Source organism: Cervus canadensis, chromosome 7 (genome assembly GCF_019320065.1).
Source record: "Cervus canadensis isolate Bull #8, Minnesota chromosome 7, ASM1932006v1, whole genome shotgun sequence".
Lineage (NCBI taxonomy): Eukaryota > Metazoa > Chordata > Mammalia > Artiodactyla > Cervidae > Cervus > Cervus canadensis.
Genome location: NC_057392.1, coordinates 43,510,922 through 43,528,353, shown reverse-complemented (window position 1 = coordinate 43,528,353; position 17,432 = coordinate 43,510,922). Strand labels below are relative to the sequence as shown.

General features: G+C 35.8%; 1 protein-coding gene and 1 non-coding gene across 2 annotated transcripts in view; both read left to right on the top strand.

Moving 5' to 3' along the window:
• Nucleotides 1–17,432, top strand: part of KPNA1 (karyopherin subunit alpha 1) — a 68,065-nt gene that overhangs the window by 19,673 nt on the left and 30,960 nt on the right. Inside the window, exons 2-4 of the mRNA XM_043473136.1 lie at nucleotides 6,962–7,095; nucleotides 11,993–12,100; nucleotides 17,037–17,136. Coding sequence (XP_043329071.1) covers nucleotides 6,967–7,095; nucleotides 11,993–12,100; nucleotides 17,037–17,136 — 337 coding nt within the window. The 5' untranslated portion in view covers nucleotides 6,962–6,966. The remainder of the gene's footprint in view (nucleotides 1–6,961; nucleotides 7,096–11,992; nucleotides 12,101–17,036; nucleotides 17,137–17,432) is intronic.
• On the top strand, nucleotides 12,593–12,698 carry LOC122445632. Its single transcript, XR_006270599.1, has one exon. It is a non-coding gene; the product is annotated as a U6 spliceosomal RNA (small nuclear RNA).

The following is a 17,432-nucleotide window of genomic DNA, read 5'->3' as shown; positions in this document are numbered from 1 at the left end:
GGACCTGTCAGTGTGACTGTTGAAAATAAGAAAAGGAGAGGAAAACAGCCAATTATTTACTTAGAAGAACCCTGATTTAAAAAAAAAAAAAAAAAGCTGACTTCTCATCAGAAACAAAGTCCAGAAGTTGATAGAGTAATATATTCCATGTACTCAGAGACAAATACTATTAACCCCAATTTTTTTATATCCAGCAAAGCTGTCTTTTAAAAATGAATGTATGATACTTCCCAGACACACCTTCTGAGAGACTTTACTACTAACACACTTGCCTTGCAAGATGGCTACGGGACGTTCTTTAGGCTGAAAGCAAGTGATTGTAGGTGGTAATTTCAGTCTGCATGAACACAAGAGCACCAGTAAAGGTAATTATGTAATTTTGAAAGTGTAAAAGCACATCTTTCCTGCCTTTTTCTTAAAACTGATTTAAAAAGCAGGTGTGTAAAATAATGTGTGTTCAGTAAATCCCCTACATACAAATGAGTTCTGTTTTGAGAGCATATTCATAAGTCCAATTTGTTCATAAGTCCAACAAAGTTAGTCTAGGTACCCAATTAACACAACCATCATTATATCAACAGTACTATACTGTAATAAGTTTATAATACTTCTCATAAACATAATACATGAAAAATAAAAAATGAACATTTTTAATCTTCAGTACCTTGAAAAGTACAATAGTAAAAGTACAACATCTGGCATACAGGGGCTGGCATTAGGGAACAGGCAAGAAGAGTTGCTGACTAGAGTAAGGAGAGGAGGTGGGAGATGATGGTAGAGCTGAAGGATCATCAGCAGTAGGAGACGGAAGGCATGCTGCAATTTTACTCACACCTGACATTGATGGCATAGGTTCTGGTTCCTTGCTGGGTTCAGTTCAATCTACCTTCTTAAAAAAATGATCCAGTCATGTCTGGGTAGTAGCTCTGTTCTTCTTGTCATAGGTGACACGGTATCACTGGATTGCTTTCTGAACAGCTGCTGCAACCTTCATGTACCGTTCTACATTCGGGTCCTTGCCTCAAAAACTTAACAGTGCTTTCTCCAATAAAGAAAATCCCCTTGCAGTATTCTGCATTGTGAATCTCTTCCCTTCTTAGGTTACTTCCTCTTCTTACTCTGCTCTCTCAGTTATTTTCACTTTTGTTTCTATCATTATTGCTTGACACTTAGTATCTTAGCAGTACCAGCTTATGCCACTGCTGCTTTTACATTTGCTTCTGGACATTCTGGGCTTGAAATAAAGATACTAAGAAGAATGAGTGCCAAAGAATTGATGTTTTTGAATTGTGATTCTAGAGAAGACTCTTGAGAATCTCTTGGACAACAGGGAGAGCAGACTAGTAAATCCTTAAGGAAATCAGCCCTTAATGTTCATTGGAAAGACTGACGCTGAAGCTCTTAATACTTTGGCCACCTGATGCAAAGAGCCAGCTCTTCAGAAGATAGAAACTTGAGTCTGGCGCCTTAGACCACTTGGCCATCCTGACATGACACTGAGCCAGCTCTTTGTTAAAGACCCTGATGCTGGGAAAGATTGAGGTCAGGAGGAGAAGGGGATGACAGAGGACAAGATGTTTGGATGGCATCACTGACTCATTGGATGTGAGTTTGAGCAAATTCCAGGAAGTAGTGAAGGAAAGGGAAGCTTGGCATGCTGCAGTTGATGAGGTTGCATAGTCGGAGATGACTCAGCGACTGAACAACAGCAACATACTGTACAGTACAGTGAAGTACATACACAAAAGCACAACCACTTATAATGGGTGCATGCATGTGACAATGTATACCAGAATGTGAACTAACTTACATGGTGGGACATGTGAATACATGTTCACAGCTTGAAACTTCATGTGTGGGGCCTTACTCTAATGCATTCTTGGGCCTGTAGAAATGTAATATATTTGAAATGTATCTGCTCATAGCAGCTCAGAGTAGGTGAGTGGGAACAAAACTATGTTAAGCTAAGGAAATAACATAGATGTTATTTATTTTATGTTGTTTATAACATAAAGTAATAATAACTGTTGTTGGGTTTGTAACATTATATAACAACAGTATGATAAAATGGGAAAAAGGATAGAATTATATAACATAATGTTTCTATATCTCCTTGGAATTAAGGGAGTGTTAAGTTTGAAGCTGATTCTGAGAAGTGAAAGTGTATGGAAAGCCCTTGAGCAACTACTAGGGGGGAAAAACAAAAAAAGTACAGTGAAAAATCACTATAGAAATTTTTAAGTGTTTCATTAAAAATTACTTATTACAAAAGAAAGCAGTGATAGAGTAATAAAGGAACAAAAGCCATGCGACAGAAAATAAGAAATGAAAAAGCAGTCATCACTCCAGCTGTATCGGTAATAACACTAAATATGAATTGATGAAACAGTCTAATTAGAAATGCAGAAATTGTCAGACTGGATCCGACTATATACTCTCTATAAGAGACATATGTTATTTACCTTATTTTATTTTTTGGCTGCATCATGGCAGATGGGATCTTAGTTCCCTGGCTGGAGATTGGACCCATGCTCCCTACAATGGAAGTGTGGAGTCCTAACCACTGAACTGCTAGGGAAATCCCTGAGACATACTTTAAGTTTAAACATACAGATACATCAAACGTATAAGTATGGAAAAAGATGAATAAGTAGCAACTAGGAAGAAGCTGGAGTGGCTATACTAATAACAGAAAGAATAGATTTTAAAACAAAGAATGTTACTGGAGATAAAGAGAGACACTTTATGGTGATAAAAAGGTCAATTCATTAGATAGGTCAAAATTATTATATGTACCTAATAATAGCATCAAAATGCATGAAGCAAAAACTGACAGAAAAGAAAAGTTGGGCGGTTTCAATTACTGTACTTTCAATGATGGACCACTTAGCATAAGGTCAGAAAAGAAACAACACTATATATGGACATGAGAGGGGTGGAGAGGGTGAGATGTATGGAAAAAGTAACATGGAGACTTGCATTACCATATGGACAATAGATAGTCAACGGAAGTTTGCTGTATGGCTCAGGAAACTCTCAAATAAGAACTCTGAATCAACCTAGAAGGGTGGGACGGGGAGAAAGATGGGAGGGCCGTTCCAAAGGGAGGGGATATATGTACACCTATGGCTGATTCTGGAGAGGCAATGGCAGCCCACTTCGGTTCACTTGCCTGGAAAATCCCAGGGACGGCGGAGCCTGGTGGGCTGCCGTCTGTGGGTTGCACAGAGTTGGACACGACTGACACAACTTAGCAGCAGCAGCAGCAGCAGCATGGCTGGTTCATGTTGAAGTTTAACAGAAAACAACAAAATTCTGTAAAGCAATTATCCTTCAATAAAAAAATAAAGGAAACAACACTATAACCAACTAGACCCAGCAGATATGTATAGAACACATCACCACCTAGCAACAGCAGAACATATATATTCTTCTCGAGTGCATGTGGGACATATTTTAGGACACACCACGTGCTAGGCCAAAAGACAAACCTAACACATTTAAGAGGATTGAAATAGTACAAAGGATGTTCTCTGACTGCTGTGAAAAGAAATTAGAAATGAAAGCAGAAAGGAATTTGGGGAACTTACAAATATGTGGAAGTTAAGGAACATACTCCTAAATAGTCAGTGGGTCAGAGAAGAAATAGAAAGGGAAATCAGGAAATACTTTTAAGATAAATGAAAGTGAAGTTAGCACCTAAGAAAACTTAGGGGATACAACTAAAGCAGTGCTTAGAGGGAAATTTCTAGCAATAAATGCCTAAATTAAGAAAGAGGAAAGATCTCAAATCAATAACCTAACCTTCTTTAGTAAATCATTGGAAAAAGAAGAGCAAAATAGAAGGATGGAAGTAGTAAAAAATAAGGTAAAAATCAATGAACTAGAAAATAGAAAAACAGAGAAAATTAAGGAAACCAAAAACTGGTTCTTTGAGAGGACCAACAAAATTGAGAAACCTTTGCTAGGTTGAGAAAGAAAACTCAAGTTACTAGAGTCAAAGATGAAAGAAGGAACATAACTAAAAATAAGAGGATGATAATGGAATCTTATGAACAGCTGTGTACCAGTGTTACATGGATTCGTGCATGCTTGGTGTCTGACTCTTTGCAACCCCATGGACTGTACCCCATTAGGCTCCTGTGTCCATGGACTTTTCCAGCAAGAATACTGGAGTGGGCTGCCATTTCCTACTCCAGTAAGTTTCATAGCTTAGGTAAAATGGACACACAGCTTAAATAAAATGGGCACATTTTTTTGGAAAGACTAAAACTGACTTAAACAGATAATCTGAGTAGACCTGCAACAAGTGAAGAGATTGGATTAATCATAAAACCTCCTGCAAAGAAAAGCCCTATCCTGCTGAATTCTACCAAACGTTTAAAGAATTGACTAATTCTTCACCAACTCTTGCAAAAAACTGAAAGGAGGAATACTTCCCAACATATTTTATAAAGCTAATATTACCCTGATGGTGAGGACATCATAAGGGGAGTACAGACCAATATCTCTTATGAATATGAACACAAAATTCTCAATAAAATACTAGCAAACTAAAGTCAGCAACACATAAAGGGATTTATACAGCATGACCAAGTGGCATTTATCCCAGAAATGTAAGGTTCACAAACCAATTATGTAATAATGTATCAGTAAATTAAAAACAAAAGTTACGGTCTTTGCAATAGATAGAAAAACTTTTTTGACAAAATTCTAATACCCTTTACTGATCAAAAGAAAAAGCATGAGAATATGCATTAAGAAGGAACTTCCTCCACATGATAAAAAGAACATCTGTGAAAATTTGGAAGGTGACATCACACTTGGTGTTGAAATACTGGATACATTCCCGTAAGATCGGGAATGTAAGACAAGATTGTCAACTCTCCACTTCTATATGAAATTGTATTGGAAGTTCTGATCTTGGCAGTTATGCAAGAAGAAGAAAAGGAATGAAAGTAGTGAAACTGTCTCTGGCAGATGACATGGTCTCATATGCAAAAAATCCTAAAGAATCCACTAATAAAATACTCACATTAACAAGTTCAGTTCTGCAAAGTTGTGGAATACAAAAGTCAACATATAAAAATTGATTGTATTTATATAGATTTGTTATGAATAATTCAAAGGTAAATTAAGAAAATAATTCCATCTACAATAGCATAAAAATACTTAATAAATTTAACAAATGTGATGTACTCTGAAAACTACAAGACTTTGTTGAAAGACATTAAATATCTAAGTAAAAAAAAATTGTCTTCATGGGTTGGAAGATTAACATTAAGGTGGCAGTACTCTCCAGATTGATTTACAGATTCCATGCAGTTCTTATTGGAATGCCACCTGACTTCTTGTAGAACTTGACAGACTTGATTCTAAAAGTCACATGGAATTCTAATAGTCACATGGAATACACTCACAGTGTATCCATCCAGGTGAGTGAAAATGGTCTTTAAAAAAAAAAAAGAATAAAAGACGATTCATACTTCATGATGTTAAGACTTACTTTAAAAAAATTGGTAAGCAAGGCTTTGTGAAATTGGCACATATACAGATCAAGGGAATAGAATTGAAAGGTGAGAAATAAAACTATCTGTAATTGACTGATTTTCAACAAGAGCATCAAGACTATACAAAAGAGAAAGAATGGTTTTTCATTTTTCAGTAGTGCTGGAACAACTGGTAGCTATGTGCAAAATAATGTAGTTGGATCCTTAAACGTCAAACCATACTTAACTCAAAATGGATGACAAACCTAAATATAAGAGATAAGACTCTAAAACTCTTAGAATGAAACTGAGGGTTAAGAATCGCTAAGTATGGCACTAAGAACATTAAAAACTTTTGTGCTTCAAATTATAACATTGGAACTTCCCTGGTGGTCCAGTGGTTAAGAATCTACCTTCCATTGCAGGAGACACAGGTTCAGTCCCTTATCAGGGAACTGAGGTATCCCACATGCTGCAGGGCAACTAAGTCTGTGCCACCAATAGAGAGAAGCCTGTGTGCTGCAACTAAGATCTGATGCGGCTAAAAATAAAATTTAAAAAATTAAAAAATATACTATCAAGAAAGTGAAAATTTGACAACCTATAAAATGGAAGAAAATATTAACAAGTCATATATCTGACAGGGACTTAAAAGAATTCTTACAGCTCAGTGGTAATAATGACAACCCAATTTAAAAATGGGCAAAGAATCTGAATAGAAATTTTTATGGAGGATGTATAATTGGCAAACAAATAGGTTTAAAGACATCTATCCCACTAGAATGGCTAGAATCAAAGGTTGTGATTCTTTGCTATACACCTGAAACTAACAAAGTATTGTAAATCAGCTATCTTTCAGTTTAAAAAAAAGCTGTGTTAGCAGGTGTTGGTGAGGATGTGGAGAAACTGGCAACCCTTGTACACTGCTTTTGTAAATGTAAAATGGTGCAGCCACTTTGGAAAAATAGTTTGGTACTTCTTGAAATGATTAAATGGAGTATATGGATATATACCCAAGAGAAATGACAACAGATCTGCATAAAAACTTGTCCATAAATGTTTATGGAAGCACTTTTCAGAGTAGCCAAAAAATGGAAAGAACCCAGATGTCCATCATTTGATGAGTGGATAAATATAATGGAGTGTATCTATACAATGGGATATTATTCAGTCAAAAAGGAATAAAGTACTAATACATACTAATATATGCTGCAACTTGGATGAGCTTTGAAAATACTATGCTAAGTGGAAGAAACCAGGCACAGAAGATCACACATATTTAATTCATATGAAATATCCAGAAGCAATAGCTTTTTGAGGTGGTGAAAATGTTTAAAAATTGACTGTGGTGTTGATTGTATATAATTGTGAATATGCTAAAAGACACTGAATTGTTTAAAAATGTGAACTATTAAAGTAGCAGAGCTCTCCTAGTAAGCTAAGATCCTCTGTTTCCTCTCTTATTTTTGTAGAAATCATGACTACTCCAGGAAAAGAGAACTTTCGCCTGAAAAGTTATAAAAATAAGTCCCTGAATCCTGATGAGATGCGCAGGAGGAGGGAGGAAGAAGGACTACAGTTACGTAAACAGAAAAGAGAAGAGCAGGTAAATCCTTTACCCATACTAATTTTTCTTAAAGAATTTAATGTTCTATTTCAATCCTGACTTCACCTTCCTGTATCTTACTTTTAATAATGTTTAATATATATATACATATGTCCGCTTCCCAACTATAAAGTCAGCTTATTTTACGGGTATGGGAGTGGAGGTGATGTAAAGTAGAATATAAGAATGAGGTTCTCATGTTCCCAATTGCTATTTAATTACTATTTAATATTTTGGCCTATTTGTTTTATTTTTCTAAAGTTACAACTTCTTTTAAGATTCTGTGCGGGAGGAAAAAAAAAAGATTCTGTGTGTGTATTAATGAATTCTCAAGTGACCAATTTGAGAATTGGTCCCTTGCTTTTCCTTCTAAAGTTTAATTTGAAAATTTATCAACATGTATAGAAATAAAGAATAGATAATGAATCTCATAAACCCATCCTTTGGGATCATTGCTTGTCAACAGTTTGCTGTACTTGTTTTGTATCTGTCTTTGTATCTTTATATTTCTTCATTACCTAGTATTTTAAACAAAATTTCAAGAAGTAAGTCTTTTTACCCCTAAATTCTGTATCATTCATAATGACACTTAGGACAAGAATTTTGATCATTTTTAACCTTAGAACATCTGCAGGAGAATCTGACACTCACCGTCATTTTACCTTTCTCTAAAAATCCTTAGGACAAATGGTCCATCATGTTTGGCCAGGAAATTTAAAGGTAGAGCACTTAGGTTTTTTTTTTTTTTATGCTAAGACTTCAGTTTGGAAGGACCATTTGACCCCCACACTATAAAAAGCTCCATATAAGGTAGGTGAATGAGTCGGTACCCTTCTTACCTGAGAAATAGGTAATCTGTTATAAATATTTTACAGTTATAGTGAGCTATTCAACACACACTATTCTTTTGCATAACACTGCACTAGAATATCCAATTATTTGAAGTCCAAGTATAGTAAATTAAGTTTTTAACAGTCTGCTTTACCATCTTTTGAAAGCAACCACTTATTCATAAAAGGATGAGTTTCTTTTGGTTTCTTGTTGCATCTTTATTCATCTCTGTGTCTTATTTGAAGTGGAACCTTTTCTTTGGATGAGCTGTTATTTAGCTTCTATTTTGGGGGTAAATTGCAGAAATTACAACAGCACTGTTACATATTTATATTCACATGTAAATATGAATTACATGTATGTATGCATACAAGAACAAGTATAGATCTGAATATAACCAGTAGACTATACGTTATATTTAGCATAAAGCCATTTGAAGATGATGTAATGGCAGTCTGCCAATAACAGTATTTATTTTATACTGTTTTCTTCTTGGTGAGAGGAACTTCATGTTATTGGACGTCATTGTAAAATTTATATAAACAAAATAAGTTTTTCATATTCAGTTGCCTGAAGGCAGATGCTCTGTCAGTGGCAAGTATGGTCCCATTTACCTGACTAAAAACCTTTGTAGTTGATGTTCTGTCATCTTCATTGTATGACATCTGGAACTGTAATAGGGCCTTAATAGGTTTCTATGATAGGGTTCTGGAATATTATTCTATTTAAAATTTTAATTTTGTTGTTTCATATGTGCCATCTTATGTAGGGAGAACTGGTAAAGCAAATTAGGCGGCTTCTTATCACAGCAGTACTTGTTTCATGCCTAATTTGTAAAATAGTAAACATCAGTAAAAAACAGATTCATTTAAGTTCTGTTTCTCTTTCCACAGTTGCTCAGTCATCTATCGGGAAAAGTCACAGGCTTCGGCCAGCTGTGCAGCTAGATTTGAGGGTAGTACAGGAATTGATGCTGCCAAGTATACAGAAGATAACAGCGGAGCTGTTAGAGCTTTCCTTTAGGAGACTAGTACTTAGTATCTGTTATTTAGGCGGCACTATATAAATGACCTTTGTTTATTTGATGCCAGTAGAACAAAATTCTAAATTTATTAGTTGATGTCATTCTGATTGAGCCAGTTTTATATTTTTTTATGTATAAAAAGATGAAATTTACAGTTACTATTAAAATACTTTGAAATAAGCAGAATCTTGCTAACTCACTCTGAGTAGGTAACATAATGCTGCCAAAAAGTTTGTTAAAGCTATAATGATAAAGAATGAAGGTTTGCTTGATGTTTCTAGTTAGAAGAAATAGCTTGTGAAGCAAGCAAGTTGATAAAACTTGCAGACAGCCAACTTTTCCCATTGAATAACTTGTTGACAATTTCAGGCAACTGCAGCCTGTATATGGTATATAAATCATGATTGTTTTGGTAGTTTCTGTCTTTTTTAAAACTTATTTTAAAGTTTTAAAATAGCTTTGGATAGACTTTGAAGGCATTGTGTGGAGTGAGATAAGCCAGAGAAAGACATGTACTTATATGTGAAATCTGAAAACAAAAAACCTGAACTCCTAGAAAAAGAGATCAGACTTGTAGGTACCAGATGTGGATGATTAGGGCAGGGAGAATTGGAGGAAGGTGGTCCAAAGGTACAGACTTCCAGGTACAAGATACATAAATGCCAGGGATACAGTGTACCTCATGACCTTAGCTAACACTGGTATATGATATATATAGGAAGGATAGATAATTTTTTTTTCCACCTGTGAGTCTGTTTTCCTTTGATACTTGTTTTTTATGCTTTAGATTCTACATATAAATGGTAACATAGAGTATCTATTGTCTTTCTTTCTGACTTATTTCACTAAGCATAATCCTCTCTAGGTTCATCTACTTTGTTGGAAATAGCAAAATTTCATTCTTTTTTCATTTTTTGAGGAACTTCTGTAGTGGCTATACCAGAATCTCTTTTGATACTTTAAATGTGTTTGATCCGTACTCAGCGGCTTCCATTGTTTCCAGCAGCAAGTCTTCTGTCGGTCTTACCTTTGTTTCCCTGCATGTAAAATGTCTTTTTACCTTTGGCTGCTTTGTTTTTTTTTTTTTTATTCCTGAATGTAAACAGTTTGATATAATGTCCTATCATGTTTTCTTCATATTTCTTCCTGGAGTTCTTAGAGATTTTGGATTTGTGGGTTTGTATTTTTCACAGATTTGGAAAAGTTTTGGCCACTGATTTTCCAAATTTATTTCCCTACCCCCACCTTGAGGCTCCAGTTACATGTACAGTAAGTACTTGATGTCACACAGCTGACTTATATTTTGTACATGTTTTCTCAGCCTTTTTTTCCATCTCTTTTATTTTGAGATGTCCTTAGATTCCCTCATCTTTTCTTCTACAGTATCTGCTCTTAATCACGTCCAACATACTTTTCATAAAATTATATTTTTTATATCTAGGTGTTTGATTTCCTTTTTTTTAATGTATTTCTAAAAAATCTCTCATCATGTTTATACTTTTTTGTATTTTTGAGCACATGGAATATATTTATAACTATTTTAATTCCTTGTCCAGTTCTGTCATCTTTTTCATTTCTAGGTGATTTTGATTGATATCGTCTTTTCTTTTCCTCATAGGTAGTCTTTTCTTACTTCTTGTGTGTACTTGTAGTTATTGATTGAATACAGAGCATTGTAATTTTTACCTCCTGTTGTTTGAGTTTTTGTATTCTTTTAATATGTATAATTCTTTGAATTTGTCATTGCATATAGTTAAGTTACTTGAAACCAGTTTGCATGTATAATCTAGGACTAATTTACTTACTGCTGAGTCAATACCCTTCTGGGTATTCTACTCAGTGCCCCATATATTAGGTCTTCCCAACCCAAGGATGGAACTTAGATCTCCAGCATTGCAAGTGAGCTCTTTACCATCTGAGCCACCAGGGAACCCTACACTTTTCTATTCCAGCCAGCTGAAACATGAATGATTTCTTAACCTGTGTGACCTATAAAATTGTTCTGCATGCTCCTTGAAGGCAGTTTCTTTTCTAGCTTTTGGCTGTTTCCTCACACCACCTGTGCTTGTCAGTACAAAGCTAATTAAGGGGAACCTTCTACAGGTTTTAGAGTTCTTTCTTTTTGGTGATTTCTTTGTCTTCAATACCCTGCCTTTAGATTCTAGGTGTCTTGGCCTCCTTGGTTCTGAATGCTGTCTCCTCAATTGAGGGGGCTGCTTGACCCTGTTAGGTTCACTCTAACTGTGCTGCATCCTAGAAACTCCATCCAGGCAATCTGAGGCAATAGGACTAATCTTGTTTCTCTTCTTCTGAAGGATCACTGCCTCTGTTGCCTGTAATCTGGTGTCTGATAACTATTATTTTAGGGATTTTTGTCTGCTTTTTTTAATCATATAGGGTGAGAGGATAAGTTATTACTCTACCATGGCTTGATGAATAAGTGTACTTCCTAGTATATAATGGAAGGCACTGTAGTGGGTTTCCTTTAATCACAACTATTCTCCCTTTGCCTCCACAAATTAATAAGTGCTTTAAAAGTAGTGTTCAAGCAGTCGTCATTTGTTATCATTGGTTGCTGGACAGATAGGGAAGGTTAGGAAACCTTTATCCACCATCCATTAGGGTTAGGAGGGAGGTATTAAGTTATCCTAGCATTTTTATCCTATTTTTCCTAATGTATTGGTAAGTCTGTCCTATCAGCTACTTCAGGAGTGAAATGACCAAGCATGCCCTGCTTCTTTTTCAACTTTACTTTTTTTTTAAATGTGTCATGTAGTGTCAGGCCTCTGTTGCTAAATTTTACCTCATCAAGTGTTGGTGGTAATATTTTGTAGTAGTTAATTGCATTAGATTATAAGACGAGAATTCTGAAATAGTTCCTCATCAGAAAGGTTGAAGGAGGCACAAATGTTAGAATTTTAAAAATGATTTTCAGAAAGCTCCATCTTTATTGCCTTTTAAAAGTGGGGTGCCTAGTGTTTGAATGTTGAACTACCTTGTGTTAGAATTAGTTTAGTTTAGTAACAGTCTTTTATTTTTCAGTTATTCAAGAGAAGAAATGTTGCTACAGCAGAAGAAGAAACAGAAGAAGAAGTTATGTCAGATGGAGGCTTCCATGAGGCTCAGATTAATAACATGGAGATGGCACCAGTAAGTAGGATAATGAAATAAATGCTTTTTACTTTTTTCTGATGAAGATATGAGGTTTAGATCTTTTTTGGAGTTTAAAAAAAAAAAGGTAGGGGAGTTCCCTGGTGGCCTAGTGATTAGGATTCTGGGCTTTCATGACTGTGGCCTACATTCAGTCCATGGTTGGAAAACAGATCCTGAAAGCCATGAGGTGGAGCCAAGAAAAGAATTAAAAAAATAGGTTAGATGGCTACAGAAAGTACTTGGTGTTTCATTTTTAAAAAAAAACTATGTCTGTAAACTCATGGTTCATTAAATGTTTATTATATTTTGAACAGCATGCAGTTTAACAGAATTAACTGAATTATGAAGATTAAGTCAGCTGTTGAAACTTTAAAAGATAGTTATAAAATTATTCCTTAAAAGTTGATAACAAGGGCTTTGCTGTTCACCTGAAACTGTCACAATATTGTTTGTAATCAGCCATACCCCAATACAAAATAAAAAGTTAAAGTACTCGCTTCCGCAGCACGTATACTAAATTGGAATGATAAAGAGAAGATTAGCTTGGCCCCTGTGCAAGGATGACATGCAGATTCAGGAAGCGTTCTTGAATTTTTGCATTTGAATCAGTTCTAATGAGGTGGATGAAACTGGAACCTAGAGCGAAGTAAGTCAGAAAGAAAAGCACCAATACAGTATAATAACGCACACATATGGAATTTAGAAAAATGGTAACGGTGACCCTATATGCGAGACAGCAAGACTCAACAGATGTAAAGAAGACTTTTGGACTCTGTGGGAGAAGGTGAGGGTGGGATGATTTGAGCAAATAGCATTGAAACATGTGTATTGTCATGTGTGAATAGATTGCCCGTCCAGGTTCGATGCATGAGACAGGGTACTGGTACACTGGGATGACCCTGAGGGAGGTGGGAGGGGGGTTGAGGATGGGGAACACATGTACCCCCATGGTTGATTCATGTGAATGTATGGCAGAAACTACCACAATATTGTAAAGTAATTACCTCCAATTTAAATAAATAAATGTTAAAAAGTTAAAGAAAAAAAAAGTTGATAACAAGGCATGCTTTAAAGGAATTCCCAATTTGTTACTCATTCCAAGTACAAAATTGGACATATTCATATGTTTTAAAACATTGGTTCTACATCACAGCTATTGAAATTTTCTATTATAACCCATTTTGTAACTTTCTTGAGGGTTGCATAAACAGATAAAAATTATGCTTTATTTATATGGATATAACACTTGTCTAGGTTTTCAGTTTATTTTAATCAATTGTATATAATGTTTTAACAAATCATATATATACATGATTTTCAAAAAAAGAAAAATCTTTCTCTTCTACCTTACTCATCCAATTTCTATCCCCACTGGCAGCCACTGTTACTAAATTCTTAACTCCTTTTGAGAAAAATCCCCCTCTTTTTGACAAATAATAGTATATTATGCACAGTATTTTACAGATTTTTTTTCTCTTTCAATTTTTATGGACCAACTTTCTTTTGGGATTAGAGCAGTTTAAATTGCTTTGAAATCTATGTAGACGTGTTGCCAACACTATTACTTTGTGGTGAATTCTTACAGACTCTTCAGGAAGTTGAGCTGTCTTTTTTTTTTTTCCAAGTAGATGTTAAATGATTATGATGTATTTTGTGAACTGTATTAGGGTTCTACAGAGTTAATGGAACAAATTTTGGGGTTGGGAGAGAGGAAGAGAGAGGTTGGTTGATCCATTGATATTTGATTTTTCAGTAATTGGCTCATGCAATTGTTGGAGCTGGTAAGTCTGAAATTTGTAGGGTAAGCCAGTAGGCTGGAAATTTAGGTAAAAGTTTGAGACTGATTTCCTTCTTTTAAGAAACCTCAATCTTTGCCCTTCAACTGGTTGCATAAGGCCCACACACATTTTGGAGGATAATGTGTATTGATTAAAATGTTAATCACATCTGAAAAATAACCTTCACAGCAACATTTAGACTGTTGTTTGTCCAAACAGCTGGGTACCACAACCTAACCAAGTTGACACATAAAATTGACTATCCCAATACTCCTTGTCATTGTGGCATTCATATGCAACTCTTTAAACTGAGTCTCAGATAAAGACAATGACAAGATCATACATCCTCATAACATGATACAGCTATCCTTCATGCAGCTGAAGATCTACTAACCTTTTCCTCAGAAGGGGAAAAGTCCTTGAGTGATGTTATTTCCCTCTTTGATATCCTTTAACTTGCTATGATGTAAAGTTAATGGTATTTAAATACTGTAAATGTAAAGTCAGTATATCTTACATGATAAAGGGATGAGAGAGGGAAGAAAGCAAAGATATTTGTGAAAGCATATTCTTAACAGGATCATGTAGGTACTTTTGTTTATTCAGGAATCAGACTTACAAGTTTCAAAGTAGTTACTTTTCTGACTCTTAAGAGCAGAATGCTTCATTCTCCCATGGGTTGTTCTTGTTGTTATTCAGTCACCTAATTGTGTCTGACTCTGTGACGCCATGGACTGCAGCACGCCAGGTCTCCCTGTCCCTTATCCTCTCCTGGAGTTTGCCTAAGTTCATGTTCATTGCATCAGTGATACTGACCAGCCATCTCATCCTCTGATGCTCTCTTCTCCTTCTGCCCTCAATCTTTCACAGCATCAGGGACTTTTCCAATTAGTCATCTGTTCACATCAGATGACCAAAATACTGGAGCTTCAGATTTAGCATCAGTCCTTCCAGTGAATATTCAGGATTGATCTCCCTTAAGATTGACTGGTTTGATCTCCCTGCTGTCCAAGGGACTTTCAGGAGTCTTCTGCAGCACCACAGTTTGATTGCATTGATTCTTTGGCATTCTGTCTTCTTTATGGTCTAGCTCTCACAGTCGTATGTGACCACTGGGAAGACCATAGCCTTGACTATATGGACCTTTGTCAGCAGAGCAGTGTCTCTGCTTTTCAACCCACTGACTAGGCTTGTCATCACTTTCCTGCCAAGAAGTAATTATTTTCTGATATGGCTGCAGTCACCATCTGCAGTGATTTTGGAGCCTAAGAAGAGGAAATCAGTCACTGTTTCCACCTTTTCCCCTTCTATTTGCCATGTAGTAATGGGCCAGATGCCATGATATTAGTTTTTTTAATATTTGGTCTTAAGCCGGCTCTTTCACTCTCCTCCTTCACCCTCAACAAGAGGCTCTTTAGTTCCTCTTCACTTTCTGCCATTAGCGTGGTGTCATTTGCATATCTGAGGTTGTCGATGTTTCTCCCACCCATCTTGATTCCAGCTTGTAACTCATCCAGCCTGGCATTTCTCATGAGCACATAGGTTAAATAAATAGGGTGACAGCAGACAGTCCTATTGTACTCCTTTCTCAATGTTGAATCAGTTTTTCCATATAGGGTTCTAACTATTGCTTCTTGACCCACATACAGGTTTTTTAGGAGACAGGTAAGATGATCTGGTATTCCCATCTCTCTTAAGACCTTTTCACAGTTTGTCATGATCTACATAGTCCATCCAAGGCTTTAGCATAGTCGAGGAAACACAGATGTTTTTCTGAAATTCCCTTGCTTTCTCTATAATCCAGCAAATGTTGGCAATTTGATCTCTAGTACCTCTTCCTTTTCTGAACCCAGCTTGGACATCTGGAAGTTCTTGGTTTGCACAGTGCTGATGCCTAGCATGTAAGATTTTAAGCATGACCTTATTGGCATGGGAGATGAGTGCGGTGGTTAGCACTCATATGATTGTTAGCACATTCTTTGGCACTACCCTTCTTGGGAACTGGAATGAGGATTGACCTTTTCCAGTCCTGTGGCTGCTGCTGGGTGTTCCAGATTTGCTGACATAATGAACGCAAAACCTTGATGGCATCATCCTTTAGGGATTTGAATAGTTCTGCTGGAATTTCATTGCATCCACTAACTTTATTAACAGCAGTGCTTCTTAAGGCCCACTTGACTTTGCACTTCAGAATATCTGGCGCTGGGTGACTAACCACACCACTATAGTAATCTGATTCATTAAAATCTTTTTTATACAGTTCTTCTGTTTATTCTTTCCAACTCTTCTTGATCTCCTCAACATCTATTAGGTCTCTACTATTTTTATCCTTTATTCTTAAGTGTTAGATATTGCTTAGCAGCCATCTAGCATTTATAACTTAGTGCAGTTTTCTTCAGGATTTATCTTATTATTACCTTTCATGAAATAATAAGAACTTTATTTCATTGTGACAAGTGATCCTGAGAAGTATGATGCTGGGGATGGGTTTTGGGAAAGCACTAATAAAGCAAGAGACTAGTGGGAAACTGAAAGGTTTTTATAAAGCAAGAAAATAGAAACTTTAAGAGTCAGCTGTTGAATTTGGTAGTGGCTAGAATCTGTGATTTATACAAGACTACTCTGTATTCATTCAGTAAATATTTGTTGCACATCCACAGTATGCCAGCCATCAGAGTGGTAAGATAGGGTGTTTGGCTTTCATGAAGCTTATAGAATACTGGGGGGACCTAAGCATTTAACAGGTAACTAAGAAGAATGATAGTTGAAAGGGCTGGGCATAGGATTAAAGTAGAATGATGTGGTAGAGATAGAGTAGCTGCTTTAGATTTGGAGGTCAGGAAAAGCCTTGTTTTAGAACTTAACATTTAATCTGAATGCAAGGAACAGCCAGCCATGTGATGAGCAGGAGAGGAAGAATAATAAATGCCTTATCTTAGTGTTTACTATTAAGGTTACTCTCTCAACAGTTGTGAGTTTTTTAATAATAGACAAAGATTTTTGGTTTCATCGCATTATTAATCATCTCACGCATTTATACATGCAAAGATTATGCTACCTTTGTGTAACTCAGTAAGTTGGCCACAATTTATCTTTGTTTTCCTTTGAGTTTAAGTTAAAATTTTATTATATTTGCTTTCTGTTTGTGATTTCAGGGTGGTGTTATTACTTCTGACATGATTGAAATGATATTTTCCAATAGCCCAGAGCAACAGCTTTCAGCAACACAGAAGTTCAGAAAACTGCTTTCAAAAGGTGAGTTCTGAATATGTTAAGTATTTTTCATTTATGTACAAAATATTACTTTGCCATAATCTATTATTCTCATGTAGATAGGCCTGATTTGGAGTATGTCTATCAACAGAATAAAAGGATGCTTACAGATATATGTATATTATGAGCCATGGCTAGTTTTTTAATTTCTTCTTTTATTTGAGTGATCTTACCAGTACCAGAAGATGGCATTATTTTCATATCTGAGGTATTGTATAAAAGATCTTAAAGTGATAAGAGTAGCAACGTTTCATGTTAATTTAAACTGAGAAACTCCA